Source organism: Fusarium falciforme, chromosome 8 (genome assembly GCF_026873545.1).
Source record: "Fusarium falciforme chromosome 8, complete sequence".
NCBI lineage: Eukaryota > Fungi > Ascomycota > Sordariomycetes > Hypocreales > Nectriaceae > Fusarium > Fusarium falciforme.
In genome coordinates this window covers 142,455-162,453 of record NC_070551.1, presented here as the reverse complement: position 1 = coordinate 162,453, position 19,999 = coordinate 142,455, and the positions used below count along the sequence as shown (strand labels likewise).

At 43.7% G+C, this 19,999-nt stretch overlaps 5 protein-coding genes across 5 annotated transcripts; 3 read left to right on the top strand and 2 right to left on the bottom strand.

Annotated features, from left to right (window-relative positions):
- Nucleotides 1-2,580: 2,580 nt before the first annotated feature.
- Nucleotides 2,581-3,702, bottom strand: NCS54_00988000 (Carboxylic ester hydrolase; the record flags this gene model as incomplete). The annotated part of the gene is made up of 1 exon (XM_053155209.1): nt 2,581-3,702. One exon carries the CDS (start codon nt 3,700-3,702, stop codon nt 2,581-2,583), a length of 1,122 nt encoding a protein of 373 aa, XP_053011184.1.
- Nucleotides 3,703-4,889: 1,187 nt separating this feature from the next.
- On the top strand, nt 4,890-6,869 carry NCS54_00987900 (Hypothetical protein; the record flags this gene model as incomplete). The annotated part of the gene is made up of 7 exons (XM_053155208.1): nt 4,890-5,108; nt 5,196-5,280; nt 5,336-5,668; nt 5,735-5,850; nt 5,906-6,203; nt 6,262-6,480; nt 6,535-6,869. 7 exons carry the CDS (start codon nt 4,890-4,892, stop codon nt 6,867-6,869), a joined length of 1,605 nt encoding a protein of 534 aa, XP_053011183.1.
- Nucleotides 6,870-14,443: 7,574 nt separating this feature from the next.
- On the top strand, nt 14,444-16,490 carry NCS54_00987800 (Putative sterigmatocystin biosynthesis monooxygenase stcW; the record flags this gene model as incomplete). The annotated part of the gene is made up of 6 exons (XM_053155207.1): nt 14,444-14,711; nt 14,768-15,355; nt 15,406-15,542; nt 15,594-15,957; nt 16,004-16,187; nt 16,232-16,490. The coding sequence occupies 6 exons, from the start codon at nt 14,444-14,446 to the stop codon at nt 16,488-16,490; spliced, it is 1,800 nt and encodes a 599-aa protein (XP_053011182.1).
- A 373-nt stretch (nt 16,491-16,863) lies between these two features.
- On the bottom strand, nt 16,864-17,826 carry NCS54_00987700 (uncharacterized protein; the record flags this gene model as incomplete). Its single annotated transcript, XM_053155206.1, has 1 exon — nt 16,864-17,826. The coding sequence occupies one exon, from the start codon at nt 17,824-17,826 to the stop codon at nt 16,864-16,866; it is 963 nt and encodes a 320-aa protein (XP_053011181.1).
- Nucleotides 17,827-18,282: 456 nt separating this feature from the next.
- Nucleotides 18,283-19,945, top strand: NCS54_00987600 (MFS domain-containing protein; the record flags this gene model as incomplete). Its single annotated transcript, XM_053155205.1, has 2 exons — nt 18,283-19,521; nt 19,568-19,945. The coding sequence occupies 2 exons, from the start codon at nt 18,283-18,285 to the stop codon at nt 19,943-19,945; spliced, it is 1,617 nt and encodes a 538-aa protein (XP_053011180.1).
- Nucleotides 19,946-19,999: the final 54 nt, after the last annotated feature.

The window sequence follows — 19,999 nt, the reverse complement described above, 5'->3', positions numbered from 1 at the left end:
AGACTCCCTACACTACGTCTACCAAAGACGGGTCAATAATTCCTATAGGGTCTATAGATAGACAAGAGGTAAATAGCGTACTTAGTGACTCATAGTTTATCAAAGTTAATATTGCATCGACTTCGTTACTAATTAAGTAAAGTTAGTGCTTCTAATAAATTCCATGAGTCAAACTAAGGCACCCTTAGGATAATAGCGCCCAAGGGGGTTATAAGGGTTGCAGAGAAGAATGCCGGCAATCTTCTTTCCTTATGCTTTAGCTTCTTATAGCCTGGCCTTATACTTTTCGATAATATCCTCGCAGAAAGGGTCGATATTATAGCGTAGCACCTATATCACCTCTATATCAGCGCGAAGGCCGAAGATTGGAATGAAGGCGCGAAAAAAAGGCTTGGTGATAAGGAAACCATCTCTATTATCTCTAGCTGCCTAGGCGATATGTTCGATAGCTGCGCTATACCCGTTGGTAATAGTGATGTGGCTTAAGTTGATTTCTTTGTGAGGATTTAAATGCTTTTTGATGAAATATGCGCAAGGGCAAGCCTTGACCGTTTTAATCCCGTTGTATTATCGCCATAGGCTAAAGCTTGCGGCTGAAGGGAGATATTACTAATAATACGCTGCAATAGCTCATCTTGCATAAGAACATTTTCAGCCATGCCCAGGCTGACATAGCCTAAAGGGTTTGTTATAGCGTCCCAAAGGTTTGCCGTTACTTCCTATAGGAGGGATCCGCCCTTGTTGGATGCTATCGCTTGGCCACGACCGGAGAGCTTCATGTTAAATAAGAAACTGCCAAAGAGAGCTATGCAATAAGTGCATTTGTAGAAAGTACATTGTCGAGTGAGCGAGATCTTTACTTGGATGTGTCAATGTCGCGCTATATACCCTGAAGCAGAGCTGGAAGTGTCCGGAGTAATTTAGTCAGTACACACTTTTGCAGTCCGTCAACACACTGGGCACTCGAAAAGTGGAGAATCTAATCCTTGAATTGTGGCATGGAACTCAGCCGGGCGTTCGACCTTCACAAGTGGATACCGGAGTGGCCCCAAGCCTGTCACCACAAAGCCAGCACATGAGGCACAAATCATCCCCGGCGCATTTATACCTTGACGGGCTTCGCTGTTATTCGGGAAACCGTTGCAACTTGATGGCCCTTAATCCCTTTCCTTATACACAATGCTCTGCAATCAATCCAAATCGAACAACATCATGCTGCCGCTGGAAAACCACGACATATCTTCCGTGCCAGCAGAAGGCGATGAGCGCCATGCTCTTGTTGCCATTAGCCCTCGTGGATTTTATATATGGCATCCTCTGAAACCATATATACTAAATAACTTTATCACCCCAGACGACCTACTCTTCCATGCTATTCACATGGGCGCGGCAGTCATAGACCCTCACAAATAGACCCTAATAGTCATTAGACTAGTGAAAAATCCCTTCGCACTTTGACTAGATCAGCTTAAACGCCTACTATAAAAATCGGTTATATCGTTTCACGAATGCTACGGCAGCCCAATCAAGCCTCCAATAGAGGTAGTATAGCGTATAGGGAACGTTATCTAGATAGGTGTCCCTCTTGTATCCTTTTCATTACTTGCTTCACCGCTCCCCGAGGCTCGTTTTATATGGTTAGATGGACTCGAGCACGGTAGCTTCTATGATATTGCAGCAGATCGCCACCAGAAACACCTACTATTAGACAAAGCCCAAAGTACAGAAGTTCTGGTAGCCTATATGATAAACGGGGAGCCACTAACGAAAGAGCGAGGAGGCCCGGTTAGGCTCGTCGTTCCTAGGTGGTTCGGCACCAACTCTACGAAATGGCTTTGCCGGTTAACGTTGGAAGATAAAAGGGCAGAAAAACTATATACTACGACTTTCTATAAAGAAATTAATCCCGAAGACCCTAAAGGGATAAAAAAACGGCCGGTTTAGGAGGTTATAGTTAACTTAATCGTTGTGCGGCCTAAGCCTAAGGCCGTGCTCGTGGGGCCAAAAGTTGCGATAGAGGGTGGGGCGTGGTGATATGAAGCAGTGACAGCTGTTCACATTTCTTTTGATGATGGTAAAAACTAGATTGCAATTGAAGTTGAAACAAGAAAGGACTTTAGCTGGCAGAAGTGGAAGATAGAATTAGATCTTCCATGCGGCTCCTACTCAGTCATGGCTCTGGTAGAGTCTGCGTCAGGTCAGATTTAACCACTGTCTGGGAGAAGGAATCACGTTCATGTGGTCAGCGTTTCTGTCAGCGCACTTGATGCTCTAGTCATTCCATCTGGGCACCTCGGGCTGCCCACTTACTCCTTCTGATTTGACCAGACTATTTCTGTTTGACTATTCTTTTAGTAGCTAAATCAGTGTCTCGTTGACAAGGTCCAAGTAAAGAAAAACGACAAGTTTCCAGTTCAATACAGGTTGTCCATAATATACGCAATTTGTCTCTGGCGGAATGTATCCGGCTCGCTATAAGCCAGCCCTGTTACGTTCACATCAAACACCAGATTTCTCTCACGCCCATCTCGATATTCAGGCCAGGTAAGAGATTGAGCTACACCAAGGGAACTGGTCAGCTCAGCAAATACACGCGAATAGGCCACTGTTACCTTGGCTAACGGGATTTCGATTAACAATAAAGCTAATCCAAGCTGTCGACATGACATCCGCCAGCTGGACCAGCTTGGCGGGTTTTCCAGCCATTGGGTTTTTGGAGATGACGGTTTCATAGCCTCGGCCGTTGATATTATCAAAAACAAATACAACCTCTTGGAAGTGGCCTGCGCCCCTGGCTGGTGAAACATTCTCCACGAGAACATTCCAGTGGTAGCTCCACACAGGTACATGCCGTCTAGACCACGACATTGTCGTAAATCTTCGACCGGCGTGCTGATATGCATCACCACTGAAGGCAGCAACACGTTTGTATTGCTTTCCGAGATGCGCAAGGGCTCTTTCAGGTCTGCTCTTGAGTGTAGCTGGTATGCCGACTGTAGGGTCATCAGAGTACAACCTCTCGATGGTGCGAACTGCCTGTTTGGAAACACCAACGGATCTGACGTATTGGGCGAACTGAGCCATTGTGTTGATACCTTGAGCAGCAAACTCCGTGCCCTCGTCAAAGTTAGTCCAAATAAGAATAGGCACCTTGACAAATTTGCCCTGCTTCAGTAGTGTGCTTCCGCTTGCCGTGATGAAGTCACCATCAACCACCTGGCCCCAACTTGGCGGCGAAGCAAACGAGCTGTTAAAGACCGCGCTGGGTTCTTTTGTGGGAATTTTTCTCAAGCATGCAAGTGACTCTGCTCCAGAGCAATTTGTAGCATGCAGGAGCTTAGCCCAATATGGCTCCCAAGTCTTTGAGGTCTGAGGTTTGAGCCCAAAGGTTAAAGGTGATCCACTCTGGAGGATGGCCGCACTGAAGAGCTCGTCATCTCGGCCCCCGTATGCGATGAGCTGGGACCCAACAGAGAAAGCTCCTGAACTCTCGCCCAAGATGGTGACCCGTTCTGGATTTCCACCGAAAGCAGCAATGTTTTCCTTGAGCCAGTGTAGGGCCAGTCGTTGATCTCGGTAACCAAGGTTTGTTGATCCTTCGGCAGCAAGCTCGGCGCTGTGAAGAAATCCCCAAGAGTGGAGGCGATAGTTCATGCTCGCGGCAATGATGGGCATGCCTTTCCTGACAGATTGTTCAACCATGAACGAGAGATTGTATCGGGGATCCGAACTTCCACCGTTCACCCAGCCACCACCATGGATCCAGACAGCACTGGGAGTTTGGCACCATCAGGTAAGCCGGCTGGGCGAACGACATTGATAGTCAGACAATCTTCAGACACGTGATTCCCCAGGACCCAAGTGTCGCTTCCGTAGCCAATACCCGACGGTGAGTATTCCGTTGCTTCCTGGACGTCTGTCCAGGTGCTGTTAAGAGGCTGTGGAACCCGCAGTCGGAGGTCATGGACGGGAGATTTGGCGTATGGCATACCGAGAAAAAGTCTTGATGGTAATGTTGGTTGTAGGTGCCTCTGTATGTGCCTTTGGATAAGTCGACAGTAGGGGGCCCAGGATCAGAAGTATGGCATGAGGTAGTTGGAGGGATCAATGCTGATGCTAGTAAAGCCCCAGGACTCAGAACAGTAGTAATAAACCTCATTCTCAAGGGTCGAAAGATGAAGACCAGGAGTAACAAGTTGCCCAAACTTGTGAATGTTTTGTTCGTACTAATCATATACATCCTCAACTTCTTCAGCCTCTTCCAAGTCCTTCGCATGAGCCTGGCGCATTAGTACCCCAGGTCGGAAGCCAGAACTACGTACTTGCTCCGCGGAGATATCTTTCATGAGCCATTCAAACTTTCCACAATCATGCGCATGATTTGGGGCTTGGACATGGGATTCGATTTCTGCCGCACCGTTGTAGCCGCTGTACCCGATATACCCGCTCCGCAGAACCACTTTCATGAACGAACAAACTTGTAAACGGGCCGTTTGGCTAGACCACACGACTAGATCAGGACATGGTCCAGCTGGGAAGCGGTGTTAATAAGACCATGGATACATTAGACTAATCTGTTGCACCGGTAACACCGATATTGGCCCGGATCAGGACTGAACTACCCCTATCACGAAGACTTCCTCCAGACATTTTCAGGATTAGCCTATATATTCGGACCGAAAACTCTTGTGGAGGTGGTCGTGAGCCGTGGACTTGGTATTGCGGGGGAATCAGCAAAGCTGGGGGTGGATCAGTGAGGACGTTGAATGGAGAAATCGTTATACCACGCTGGCGGTCCGTTGTAGTATAATTAGACGTCGTTAGGATGGTCATTCGTGAACCGAGAAGCTTAAAAAACATCACTCGATTTTTGATCAATTCTTTTCACCATGAAATCCTACACCTTGCTGGCGGCGTTGTGGCTGTGGGCCATCGCCCAGGCAAAACAGTTTGACGCATATCTTGCGGATTTTAGCCATCAGCAGCCACGTTCCATACGTCATGGCTGGGATAATCTCACTGTTGAAACGAATACGGGAACCTTTATCGGAATGTATAATGATACATATCCCAACGTGCGCCAGTTCCTGCGCATCCCCTTTGCCCAGGTACGTGAAGAAATAAGTCCCAGAAACCATTACCAATACCATATCTTTTCTTGCACCTGGTCTTCATTTCCTACTTACTCCCAGTAGCCACCAATTGGTGATCTTCGATTTGAGCCACCTCGGAAGCTCCCCCGCTCATCTAAACTCTTCGATTCCACTCACATCGGCCCTGGTACGTCCAATAGATCCCTATCGAGCTCTCGGTAGATCTGTATCGCTGAACATAGCTCTTGGGGCACTCGTAGCCTGCCCACAGTATGTCTCCTCGCAGCACGTCTTCTGGAACCAGTACGCACCGCCAAACCCCTTAATGAGTCTGGGCGAGCGGCGTGATCAGGGTGCTGTTGCGTGGTCCTCGTCTGAAGACTGCCTCACCCTCGCTGTGTGGACTCCTTCGTACGCGAACAAGTCGTCCCAGCTTCCTGTTGCCTTATTTATCACGGGTGGCGGTGGTCTCATTGGTGGGATCAATGTGCCCTCGCAGCTGCCGGAGCAGTGGGTATCACGCTCTCAGGAGCACATGGTTGTCACCATTAACTACCGTGTAAACATATTTGGAAGTAAGAAGCCTCAGCTGGTTTCATTCACTGCACGGTTTAATGGCTGGCGAGCTAATTTGTTACCAGATCCCAAATCCCGTGCTTTGAAAGAAACGTCGTTGACCTTGCTCGATGTGAGAGCTGCTGTCGAATGGGTGCACGAGAATATTGAGTATTTTGGAGGCGCCAAAGACAATATTCTTGTTAGTAATCTTCAAAAGCTCAACATGATTCGACTCTTCTAACATGCATGTACAGTTGTGGGGAGAATCCCAAGGTGCCAGATTGGTCGACATGTATAGCATGGCTTTTTGGGAAGAACCACTCGTTGCCAAGTTCGGCATCATTTCCAATGGCCCAAATTACATCATCAACACCACCGAAATCCCGGATCCATATGCCGACTTTGACGTTGTAGCCAGGAGTCTTGGCTGCAACTACGGTGATGACTACGAAGCGGAGCTTGAGTGTATGCGACAGATTTCTTGGGTACAAATTGAGGAATTCATAAACAGATATGACAAGAAGCCAGGCATCGACTTTGCAAACTATATTGGTCTGTAACATCTGGCGTTGACTGGAAAAGTCTGTGCTGACTTGCCGCATTGTTCTAGCTGACGAGGTATACATCTTTTCCAACAAATCTGATCGATATGCCAAGAACCTTGTGGCACAGGGACCTGCCATACGCTCGACCACAGCAACCGAACTGGAACCTTCGCCCAACTTGACTCATACTGCCGAGGTTGCCCGCGCTTTTAACTGTTTCGCCTTGGCCGACTCTAAACTGCGTGAGTCTGCTGGATTAGAGAGCTTCCGTTACTTTTACGTTGGTATGTCTTGGTTATATGCCTAATAACACTTCATCTCATTAATGGGGTGTGTAGGCAACTACTCCAACATCAGCCCCAAGCCGTGGCTGGGTGCCTATCACTGGACAGATCTCCTCATGATTTTTGGGACATATATGAAGATGGTCGGCGACACTCCTCAGGCTGAGGTCGAAACATCTGCTACTATGCAGGATTACTTTCTCGCTTTTCTCAAGAGCGGGACCGACATGGTGTATACTGTGGATTGGCCGACCTTTAACTCCCAGGGGAAACATGGAGGTTATATAGTTGAGTTCGGGAGTGATGGGGCTCCAGCTCGAAGGATTACTGGTAACTATCTCGATGCCTCTTGTTATAACTCCTGGATTGTCTTTCCCATATTATCTTGACCAAATTTGAGAAGAGAATTCAGATTTCCAATGAATAAACCTGAAGCTTGTGTTAGGCAACGTGCCTACCTATGTATTACCTTATTTCTATAGATAAGACAAGGGCAATTAGGTCTAAAAACTAAAGCATAATTTCCCATCGTCCTTTATTTAAATACTAAGGTAAATATTCAGCTAGTAGCTAGCCTAGCTTACACGAGTACCTCAAGGCTTATATAACGCTTTGTATATAGGTAATTATACTTGTTCTTTCCTTTCTGCGATAATGCATTTTATAGCTTTAAATAGAGAAAGGCGTTTAGCAATCAGGGAATAAGTAATAGCATAAGTTACTATTCTTATATATAGAGTTAAGAATTATAGCTAGTTGCTTTAAATTAAAAGACTTTACTATACTAAGAGATAAGAATATTAAGATACTTATATAATAATTAAAAGTATAAATTAAAGCCTTATTATTTTTAAAATATATTAATTAAGTTATTAATATTTTATTAATATATATAAAATGAAATTGTTTATATTAATAATATAATAGATATATATAATACATATAATAATAGACTAAGTATAATAAAAATCTTAATCTTTTATATTAATATAATAATAAAAAAATAAATAATTAATTAATTAATTAAAATTACTTATTATATTTTTCCTTAGATATCTTAATTATTATTTAATAAGTTCTTATATTATAGCTAGATCCTTTTTACCCTCTTGCACAAACTATATTATAACCCTCGCAGTTATATTATGTAGTTTCTATAAATCCCTAACCCTAATATATCTATTAAGCACTAAATTAATACTATACTAAAATAATATTAATCTAAGACTACTATAAGCTAAGAATAATATTTATCTAAGATTACTAAAAGTTAAATATAATAATATTTTAGTTTATAATTAATCTAAGTAATTTATATAAGTATATAAAATATATTTAATATATATTTTTATATATTACTTACCTTAGCTCTTTATATAACTTAATTATATTACATAGTATTAATTATATTATTAAATATAAGCTCTTATTTAAGATAATTATATTATATTATATTAATATAATATAATATAATTATTTTATTTTCTAAATAATATATAATTATTATATATTAATAAGTCTAATATAAAAAAGTCTCTATATTACTTTAAATAATAATATATATATATATATTAAATATTATAAATAAGTAAATATTATTAAAATCCTTATTTTATTGATAATAATTATATAAAGGTATTATAAATTAATTAATTAATTAAAATTCTTTATTATTACTTTAAAATATTTAGTTATTACTTAATAAATACATATATTATAATTATACTTATTATTAATATTATAATATTAAATATTTAATTATATTTTTTTAAAGTATTTTTTTTTAATATTTTAATTATTATTTATATATTTATATTTATTTAATTTAAAAACTTTTAGTATTAAATATTTTTTAAATAATTAAATTTTTTATTTTTTTCATATAAATTAAATATTTTATTTATTTTTAAGGGTTTATATTTTATTATATAATTATAAAGAGAGGTCCTAATAACCTCGACCCTTAGCTAACTAGGCCAAAAGGTCCGCCGCGCCCGTCTTAGTTAATAGATCACAGCTTAATTAGGCTCTATAGGGCATATAGGCCTTAGCTAAGGGCTTAATATATTTTAAATAATTGATAAAATAATATAATATATAATTATTTTTTTTAAAAAAAATATTATAGGTTTAAAAGTTAATTTTAAAAAATATTTAAATTATTTAAATTTTTAAACTAATATTTCTTTAATATTAATTAATAAAATAATATTAATTTATATTAATAAACTTTATAAATAAGCTATATAAATAAGTAAGCTATATAAAAATCTTATAAGTTATATCTTTTTATAAGTATAATAATTATATTTTTTCTAAAAGATTAATTACTTATATTAAGTATATATTAAAAAGAAGTATTAAATATAGTTAAATTATATTAATACCTATAATAGCTAATATATAAAAAAGTATAAATAAATATATTTTATATATTTTATAATAGCTGATAATTCTAAGGTATAACTTGTTATAAGCTATAAGTTTAATTTTAAGTATTAGCTAGGCTTATAATATATAGTATAAATTATTAACTATAATTAGCTATATTTATAAAGGTATATATACCTAAGACTAATATTATAATATAATATCTTTTTATATTAGTATTTATTCTTAAGATTATTTCTTATAATTATCTTCCTAGGTATATAACTATTTATCTAAGTACTAGGATTAGTTATAAGAAACTATAAACTATAAGGAAAAAGCAATAAAAGCCTTTAATCTTAATCCTCTAAGGCACCTCTTAGAAATTACGAATCCTCTATAGGTTATAGGTTTCTAAAAGGAAGAAAACTAAGGTTAAAATTCAACAGTTATTTACCTAGGAAATCTAAGGGTTCTTATAGGGAGTTCCCTAGGAATTCCCTAGGAATCCCTTTTAGGAAAGGTGGGTCTCTTAGTTGGGGAATTCCATTAGGAAAAGTAGGTCTCTTAGTAGGGGAATTCCTCGGCCCTTCTCGTCACGTGGTGCCCAAGGGATTCCACCACATAAAGGTTAAAGAGAAATAAAAGTTTTAAAAAAAGAATTTTTAATTAAAGAAAATATATTTAAATAATTTTAAAAATAATTAGTATTATAAGATAATTATATAGTTTATATTATTAAATAGCTCTTTCCTTAAGCTATATAATATTAAATATTATATTTATTTTAAAATTATATATAAAATATAAAAAAAATATAAAAACGTAATTAATATATATATTATAAGATATTTTTTATTTTTTATTAAGTATTAATATATATAATATATAAGTATTATAGTTATATAAGTATTATAAAAATCTCTTAACTTATATCTTTTAAATTTAATTAATTATTTTTTAATTACATAATATATTATAAGCTTTTATTAAGTCTAAGATATTTTTTACTTTTTAAGCTATATAAAATAACTCTAAGTTAAATATCTAATAAATTATAATTATTTATAAAGTTTATTATTATATCTTATATTATTAATAATATAATATTTAATTTTAATATAATATTATTTAGAAATTATATTAATTATTTAATTTTAAAAAACAGATTTTTATTTATTTTTTTTTAACTTAGATTTATAAGAATTCTTCTCTTAGCTTAATAATATTAAAGAAATAATTAATTAATTACTTATTAATTATAATATAATACTAATTAATATATATTATGCTTTAAATTTTATTAAATAATACTTATAGCATAAAATATATTCTTTTTATAAATATAGTTACTAAAGAGCTAAATATAAAGATTTAATTATTATTTATAATTAATTTAAGCTTATAATAAATATACTTATAAAATATAATATCTAATTAAATAATATCTATAATTTTAATAAGAAAAATATAATAATTAATTTTAATTAATTAAATAATTTATAATATTTTAATTTTTATTTTTAAAATTAAGATTTTTATAATACTTATATAATTATAAAACTTATTTATTATATATATTATTATTGTGACGATCGTGTGTTTCCCAAGGGATAAACCGGTCGTACTGGGTTTATGTTGGCAGGGAGTGCTGGGCGTAGTCTGAGCAATGGGGGGGTGTAAGTCACGTCTGGTAATGTGCTCAAGGGGTATTGAGTGTAACCAAGTTGTGTTGATAGCTGAGGTAGCTACTACATAAGAAAGTGCAATGAATGTGTCCTATATACTTGTCCTCCGATGTGTGATCATAGTGATATGGAATATATCACTACTGATCACGTTCGATATGTGCGATATGGGATATATCAAACCGATCATCGGGTCCACTATTCTCCGTGCCTGCTGACTCATCTTGGTGTGGCCGTCCTTTCGGCCACCCGTGACATGGGCCGTGACAATTATAAATTAATTAAAAAAAATTATAAAATTTTATAAAATTTTTATTAATTTTATATTTTTTTTTAAAAAAAAACTTTATTATTTTTTTATTAATAAGTTTTATTATATTTATTTTTCTTTATTTTAAATATTTATTTTTATTAAAAACTAATTTATTTAAACTTATTATTTATTTTTAATTTTTATTTATTAATATATCTTAATATAAATCTTAATTTTTTAAAACTTAAAAAATTAAAAATATAAAATTTAATTATTATTTTTAATAAAGGCTTATAAAAGCTTATAAGTATTATTTCTTTTTTAAGATTTATTTATATACTTTTATTTATTTTACCTAGGTTTTTATTTAATTTTATTTATAACTTAATTAAATAAATTATTTATTTAAGAGCTATTCTTAAATCTCTTTTTTCTATTTAAAGGGCTTTTTACGCGCGTTAAAAGTCTCAGAATGCGAAAATGTGGAACCAGTGTACAATTCAACCTATGGCTTACCATGGGCCAAGGACTATGGGTGCCGGTCACGTTCCAGATACCTTCCTATCTGAGACTACGTGCTGAGTGATGGCGCCTGGAGCAAGGTCGTAATGGATCCTTACAGTTCCTGCTTCCAACATAGGCCACTTATCGTGTTCAGCTGAGGGGTGGACGCGTTAATGGCACCCGCAACGGTTGGGCTAGCCAGGCACAGAGGCTTGTCTTCAAAAGTTCAATCAACATTGACAGCCATGCCGCGATGCTACCACATAAGACGATGACTCCGAGGCAAGATTTCCAGAATATCAGGACCTAAAATCGTGGAGGCGGTGTGCCACACCCAACCTGTACCTCGTGATCTCGCAATTATCCAATGCAGAAGGCTTCCAAGATCGAGTTCCCTTATGACGATGGCTTGGTCTGGACTTTCTGTGCACTGATGTAGGAGCTCTAGCTATCATAGCCTCATCTTCATATCCTGCGGCCTCCGTATATGCTTCTGCTCTTAGCCTTCGGCCGGTATAGAGAAGCCCATTGCTGCTCCAAAATGAGGTTGAGCTCTCTTGCGGCCACATCAACGACATGTTTCTCTATTAACAGAACTGAGTTAGGCAGGGTGGAGTAAAGTGGGGTAGCTGGGTGGGTAGCTGAATGTTGGTGCACACGAGAGGGATGACTTGGCGTACCGTCTTGCAAGATGGTTACGAGGCAGCCACGGGCGGTCAGACCTTATGTGCCAGCTGCCTTGTTCTGGGGGCCATTGAACGATGACCTATTGGATCGAGGCTGAGCAGTTCTGACATGGTCGTCGTATTGAATATCGAAATATATCATAGAACGACATGATCAACGTCTCTGATCAGATGCCACACCCTCGTCTAGCCGTTGTTAGCACATATTCAAGATAGCCACGGTATTAAAGAGGTACATGCAGTATGGCAGATAGCCCTGGTCATCGGAAGGATCCGTCCTGGCTGTTGGCCCTGCAGATTGATATGTGAGGGTAGACGTTGACTCAATGTCGCCAAGTCAACACTCTGGACGGTCAGCGCCTTTGAAATCAGCATGTGCATGCGACATGTCCATGAGGAAGTACACGGACATGAACCGCGCAGAGTTAAGCGTGTGGGTTAAGGTGCGCCCCGGCGTCAGCGTGGCCCAGGTCGCCGGCAAGGTCGCCCAGAGGCCTGCCTTAGACTTCGGGGGGCCATCCGCCGTTTTTGGCTATCTCTTTGCTTGCGCGGCGTAATGATGTGAGTACAAGAGGGGTACAGAAAGGTCTCTCTGAAAGTAAGTACGTCCAAAACACCATAGAAATGATTCATCCCTTGCGATAACTAAAATATAAGCGAGCACTCATTGTCACGACCTGACATGCACTTGTCACGTGCACAATGGAACCCACAAATTTCCTCACCAATCAGAACGGTGATCACTCACACGATCACCGTGATCAAGACCTATAGACAGAGTGATCAGGGCCCCGAACTAAAGTATATAGGACGCCTTCATTTCACGTTCATATGCACCAGCTACCTCAACTATCAATACAACTTGGTTACACTTAATAGCTTTGAGCACATCACCAGACGTGATTTACACCCTCCGCCTCAGAGTACGCAACCTGATCCTCTGCCAACATAAACCCAGCACGGCCGGTTTATCCCTCGGGAAATACTACGATCGTCGCACTCATAGTTCACCACATAAAGAATTTATAAGCAAAACACCTTACTAATCATTTCTAGTGTTTCGACAAGAGGAACCTGGTTCAGGAGGAGCGTAGAGTTTCATATGCGTAACTATATCATTTTCCCTTAGAATTAGACTTTTCGTATTCCTCGCGTATTTCTAAGGTGGCCGTGACAAAAGTCTACGCCTCTGGTAAAGACTTGAGAAGCTGGACGGCTTCACTGCTTAAAAAGTCTTCAAACGTTGTTAGAGTGACCCCGTACTTGTTTTGCAGATATTCTCCATCGATTGTCAAGTCCTGCTCGTTCGCCAACACTTGAAACGGCAGTGTGGGCAGGAGATGTCGCTGCGATGTGATCTCTTGATCAGTGCGCCCATGAACCCGTACAGTTCGCCCACTAACTTGGCATATAGTCTCAGCTGCCTCCTCAGGGGTCAGGTTCTGAAATCCGAGCTCGATTTCGTGTCCGTTAAAGGCGCCTGGATTGAGAAGCGCCTCGGCCGCAAACTTGCCCACGTCAGCCGCATCTAGATGGGGCATGCGACGTCCTGCTTTGTAGGCATGAGCGAGGATTCCTTTTGGCGCCAGCTCCGGAAAGTGATACTGAGAGTCGGGGATCAGGTAGTTGTGCATCAGGAACGATGGGCGGAGGATCGAGTATGAAGGGAGACCAGCCTGACGCACAACATCTTCGACCATGGCCTTTCCGGTGTAATAGGGCTCGAGTCCATCGACGCCAGTCCATAGCTCGGGTCGGCCGGTGAGAAATGCCGTGGACACGACGATTGTTAAGGAATTGGCCTGCTTTGCAGCATCGATAAAACTTTTGGCTTGGGAGAGTTGATCTTCTGGGTTGGGCGTCGGCCAGAGATTCAAAAAGATGCCCGTGACTCCAGCAGCAGCCGCCTGTATGGCCGGGACATTGTCGAAATCACCCTCGAAAAGAACCGAGCCAAGTCTTTCAAGTTCCAGAGCAGCCAGCGAGTTGCGGTTCCGAACAAGCGCGTAAACAGTCGCGCCACGGGCGAGGAGGACGCGAGCTGCTGAGCCGCCCTGTCTGCCAGTAGCCGCGGTGATGAGGAACGAAGGCGCCATGTTGACAGGCCAAGCAGCTGGATAGAAAGAGTCTTGTCTTGAATCAAGTTGCTATCCTTGGTTATTTTGTCTTGAGAAACCCCTCGTGGCATGATTGCGAGCCAGCCTGGCGGGGCTGTCCGAGTCAGAAAGGTGGGGGAGAGTCTGGAAGGATCCGAGTCAAGATACCTTTGTCAAGACCTCCAATTCGGGGTTTCATAGGCATCCGAGTCCCGGCTTGGCCAAACCGCCTGCATTGATCCAAACTATTTGGCCGGACCATGAAGCCAGATCGTACAGGATACACAAACTCGTCCTGTCAATCTGCTGCCTGCATCAGCCTAGCATCCCTCGTTTGTTGGCATTCCTTGAACAACCCCAAACATCATGGCTATTCGCAGTGAGCCTCCAAGCCTGGCGGCTGAGTCGACACCCGTGGCTGCTCTCGGAGTTGAAGATCCCCTTGCGAGATACAATCACAATGATAGCTCGTGCGCCATTGAACTAGCCCAGGACTATACCATTGGCGAGCATCTCCTCTGGGCACCTAGAAGAATCCGTGTAGGATGCATTGGCGCAGGTGCGTCGGGCATAATGCTGTGTTACAAGAAGGAAAAGGAGTTTGGAAACGACATCGACCTGGTTGTGTACGAACGTAAGTCCACCAACCGCGGCTATTGGAGCTATCGGAGACGAGTTGACTGTCAATAGGCCACGACCAGCCTGGAGGTGTCTGGTACACGAACAAGTACCCGGGCTGCCGATGTGACGTCCCGTCACCTGCGTATCAGTATTCATTTGCCCCCAAGCCAGACTGGCCGATGATGTACTCGTCCGCCCAAGACATCCAGGGGTATTATCGCGACTTTGCCGAAAGCCGAGGATACCTCGACAACTACATCAAGCTCAAGCATTCCGTCAATAAAGCCGTGTGGGACGAGGATAACGGCCAGTGGATCCTCAGCGTCACTGAAAGGTTATCGTCAGGCGAGACACGCGTCTTTGAGGACAGAGTCGACTTTTTGGTCGGCAACATTGGCGTCTTGCACACGTGGAAATGGCCCTCGATTCCTGGACGGGAACTTTTCAAGGGAAAAATGACCCACTCCGCCAACTACGACACCTCTCTCGACCTCAAGGATCAACGGGTCGCCGTGATCGGATCTGGCGCCTCGGCTGTGCAGATCGTCCCAGCCATCAAGGACGAGGCAGCTCACGTGGTATCTTTTTACCGAACGCCGCAGTGGATCAGCTCCGGAATGCAGGTGGAGGGCCTGACGGATGGCTCCAACATTGCGTGTATGCTGCTGCTGCTATACCAGAGTTGATGCTAAGCTGACTGAGGATAGTCACCGACGAGCAAAAGAAAAAGTTCAGGGATGACCCAGCCTACTACCTGGAATGTCGAAAGAAGATGGAAAACAATATCAACAGGGCTTTCCCTGTCATGCTCAAGGATCATCCCATGCAGACCGTGGGCCGTAAGGTGCGTTACGCTACAGCCCCCCGGGAGAATCTTGACTGACCGCATGTGTAGAAAGTAGCGGAGCGCATGGCAAGCATTATAAACAACGATCCGGCTCTTATGAAAAAGGTGATGCCAGACTTTGCCATGGGCTGTAGACGGCTCGGCCTTGGAGAAGAGTTCCTTCACGCCCTCAACACGCCCAAGGTTTCTCTTGCCGATTCGGGCATTGAAGTCTTTACTGAAACCGGAGTCAAGTGCAAGGATGGATCTACAATCGACTTTGACGTTGTGATCTGTGCCACTGGCTTTGATGTCAGTTTCAGGCCGCCCTTTGCGTTGATCGGCCGAGAGGGAAGGGTGCTAGGCGATGAGTGGGGCGCTGAGCCTGAAGCGTACCTCGCCCTGGCTGCTTCGGGGTATCCCAATTTCCTCAGTGAGTGCTGCACCCACGAGCAGTTGCCCAGATCTAACGCCCCCAGTTGGCTCACTGGGCCCTAACTGCCCTGCCGGCCATGGCTCCTTCGTCACTGTTCTCGAATCGGCCCAGAACTACGTCTGCAAAGTAATCCGCAAGCTGCAGACTGAGAACATCCTAAGCCTGGATGTCAAGAAAGAAGTCGTGGACGAGTACAACCAACATGTTCACCAGTGGCTTCAGAGAACGTATGTTTCTTTCCTTTACTTAGTGTGCTAGCTGACCTTCCTAGCGTCTGGGCAGCTGGATGTCGCTCATGGTTCAACGGAGGAGACCCTTCCGGGAAGATCAGAGCTCAGTACCCCGGTTCATTGATGCATTGGAGAGAGATGATGGATGAGCCTCGTTTTGAGGACTACAACATCAGGTACAGGGGCACCAACAGGTTCAAGTTTATGGGGAATGGCTTTACCAAGAAGGAAGTTGATGGGCAAGACTTGTCGTTTTACCTGGATCCTGACTGGATCAAGAGGCCTCTGTTTAGCCACTAGGGTCTGGAGGCTGTTTAGTACAGGACCATGGAGTACTCGAACATGAACGTGGAGAACGGTGCTTCACAGCATTGAGCTTTAATGCTGTTATGTGTTCATCAACGTGTTCTTGTATATTGTACCTGACAACTCCTCTCGGAGCTGTCATTGAACTCAACAACGAACGTGGACATTGCGGCATATCCAGACTAAAAAGAAGCTGAAAGCTGACTCTGATCCGACGGGATCCACTAGCATCCGATATGAACGAGACGGCCCATGATCGTACCGTGTTAACCTGGCCCATCGTCTGGAGGCACCTGTAGGAGAGCTGGAAGAAGTTGAACATGATTCTATTAACACCAGCTACAGACCAGATGACTCAAGTCCCCAACTATTCAATGGCCTCTATCGCCATGATGGCCGCATCTCTGACTTCAAATGCTCTCTTTGCAATACTGCTACTCTCGGGGGAGAACAGATCAAACCCGTGAGTACATCCCGGGTACACGTGCAGTTCCATGCCCACGCCAGCCTTGTAATACTTTGCAGCGAATTCAATCACCTCGTCTCTAAACAGATCCAGTTCACCCACTTCAACAAATGCGGGCGGTAACCCAGCGGCATCTCTCATACGTCCTGGAGAGGCGGTTTCAGGAACGTCTTGCTGCCCACGTTTTGGCCCAAGGAAGGCTGACCATCCCGTTTCGTTATCGATTGCAGTCCAGCTGGCTAGGGCCGAGGTGTGCTCATCCGCCACGATGGTCCTGTCGTCAAGCATCGGAGACAGGAGTATCATTTTGGCCAGCCTCGGGCCTCCTCTTTGACGTGCTAGGAGACATGTGGCGGCAGCAAGACCTCCTCCACCGCTATCCCCCATGATGGCGATGCGCTGGGGGTCAACAGTAAGGTGCTTCGCCTTGCTATAGAGCCACATGACCGCCGCGTAGATGTCGTTCAGAGGAGTTGGGTAGGGAAACTCTGGTGCGAGACGGTACTCGACGGACAGGAATGGAACGCGGGTTCGGGCAACGTAGCCAGCCACGAGGACATGATAGTCATCTACACTGCCCAAGATCATGCCTCCTCCGTGAATGTAGACGACGGCTGGATTTTGTGGTTGCTCGTCCGTGTGGTACCAACGAAGCAGGATCTCATGACCATCTGGACTCGGCGTATAGTAATCTTTAGTCCTCACATCGCTAGGAAAGTTGGGCCCTACGAGGGCCTTGATGCCAGGGGCGATGAGGGTACGTCTTGCATTGACGTCGCCGAGCTTTGGTGGCGGATGAGGATCAATACCACCGCTGAGTTTGCCTAGCACAGCGGCGAGCTCAGCGTTGACCTTGAAAGGCATGATGAGGCGCTGGTGAAGTGCGATTGCGCTTATGCTTCCTTGCGTCCATTTCTTGACGACGCTTATCTTCCCTCACATCCATTTATCCCCCTCACACAATTCAGACCTGACAGTTGCCTTCATGTCAGCGACCAAGAGATCAAGGTCTAGAACGACGAGTTATTCCTTTTGGGGACTAGAGCTCTCTACCCCAGACTTTCCCCAACACTTAGGGCTTTCACCCTGCATGTACAAGACATATTGACTCGCAATAGCTTTGTCAAGAGGCAAGGGTGGGACTAGGTTTTGTCAGAGTGGGTGACATGGCTTATTGCCCCATCATGGGCGGCGATCTTGCGCGTCTGACAGGCCTTAAATCATGGCACTTCAGCTCACTTCTTGAGTAGCATCAACTCCAGAGATCCATCCGCTGACAACCGACTCCCTGCCACTTTTTGTTCAACCTATTTTCGAATCATGGCGACTGACAACGCTTCTTCTATCAAGGCCAAAGAGGAGTGGTCGGAGCAATCGCAGTCCCGCGCTGAGCTCGCTGCCCGCTACTCATCCTTTGAGAAGAACCTCACGGTCAGGCAAGCTATTAAGCTCTACTGGCGGGCTATCCTCTGGATCTGCTACTGCCAGCTCACCATCATCGGCTACGGCATCGATGGCGTCGTGGCCGGGGCCCTCACGTCGACGCCCAAGTTCCGAGAGGACTACGGCGAACCATTTGACACGGGAACCAGCGTTAGCCACATCATCAGCGCCGACTGGCTCTCCATCTGGGCGGGCGTTTCCCAGATCACGGCCATCATCGGCGGCTTCAGCGTCGGGTACCTGGCAGACAAGGTCGGGAGGAAGTGGTCCCAGGTCATCTTCGCCGTCAACGCTATGGCGGGTGTGGCTCTCCAGTATGCATCCTTTGGGTCCATGCCCCTCATCACCGTCGGCAAGGGCATCAACGGCTTCTCCATCGGCGCGTGGATCGTCCTCGCGCCCCTGTACGCCTCCGAGGTGGCGCCCCTCCCGCTGCGAGGCTGGCTGACGGCCATGACAAACTTCTTCCTCTTTTGCGGCCTCTTGACCTTCAACGGCGTCATCTACGAGCTCGGACCTCTAGACTCTATCCTCGCGTACAGGCTCCCCCTGGCTCTGCAGTGGGCTGTCCCTGCGCTCATGCTGCTCACCGTCTGGGCCTGGCCCGAGTCTCCAACTTATCTCATCCGATGGGGGAAGCGCGACAAGGCCCTGAAGGCTATGAGGAAGCTCTACGGGCCCGACGGTATCATCGACCACTCAGGCCTGTACGCGCAGATCGAGGAGACACTCGACCACGAACGCCAGGGCTCCGTCGACAGCCGGGGATACATGGAATGCTTCAGCAGGGAGAACAGAAAGCGAACCTTTATCGCCGTCTTTGCCTTCACCATGGTCCAGGCGTCGGGCGGCATTTTTGTCCTAGGCTACCAGTCGTACTACTACCAGCTGATTGGGTACGAGACCAAGGCGTCTTTTCTCTTGAGCATGATGTGCAACCTTGTCATGTTCGTCGGCACGGTTCTCTCATGGTTTCTGCTTGATCGCGCAGGACGCCGGCCAATGTTTGTCTGGGGCGAGCTGGTCACGGCTTGCTGTCTCTTTGTCGTCGGGGGCTGTTCCATCGACGGGAGCATAGCCTCGTACAAGGCTGCTGTGGCCTTTATCTTTGTCTGGGTAGGTCTGCTCTTTTCGCTCTTCGGGGCTCGCTAACTGGTATCAGGCTTTCTTCTTCCAGCTGACCATTGGCACCATCGGCTTCACCATTGTCGCCGAGGTTCCCGCGCTCCGTCTTCGGTCGCGAACACAGGCCTTGGCAAACATCTCGCTGTCTCTCATCCAGTGGGTCATCGGATTTACTTTTCCATACCTCTTCAACCCCGATGCCGCCAATCTCGGTGGCAGAGTCGGATTCATCTACGGAGGACTTACGTTTCTCGGGTTTCTACTTGGATATATTTACATTCCCGAGACGCGAAAGAGAGGCGTTGACGAGCTGGATGTACTGTTCAGGGAAGGGGTGAAGCCAAGACACTTTTCAAAGGCAAATATCCAGGTTAACGGAGGGAACCTTGAGCTCATGAAGGATGCTTCTGACTAGGATATCACGGCAGCAGGTAGTTACATACGTCTAACCAATGGTTATTTAAACGTG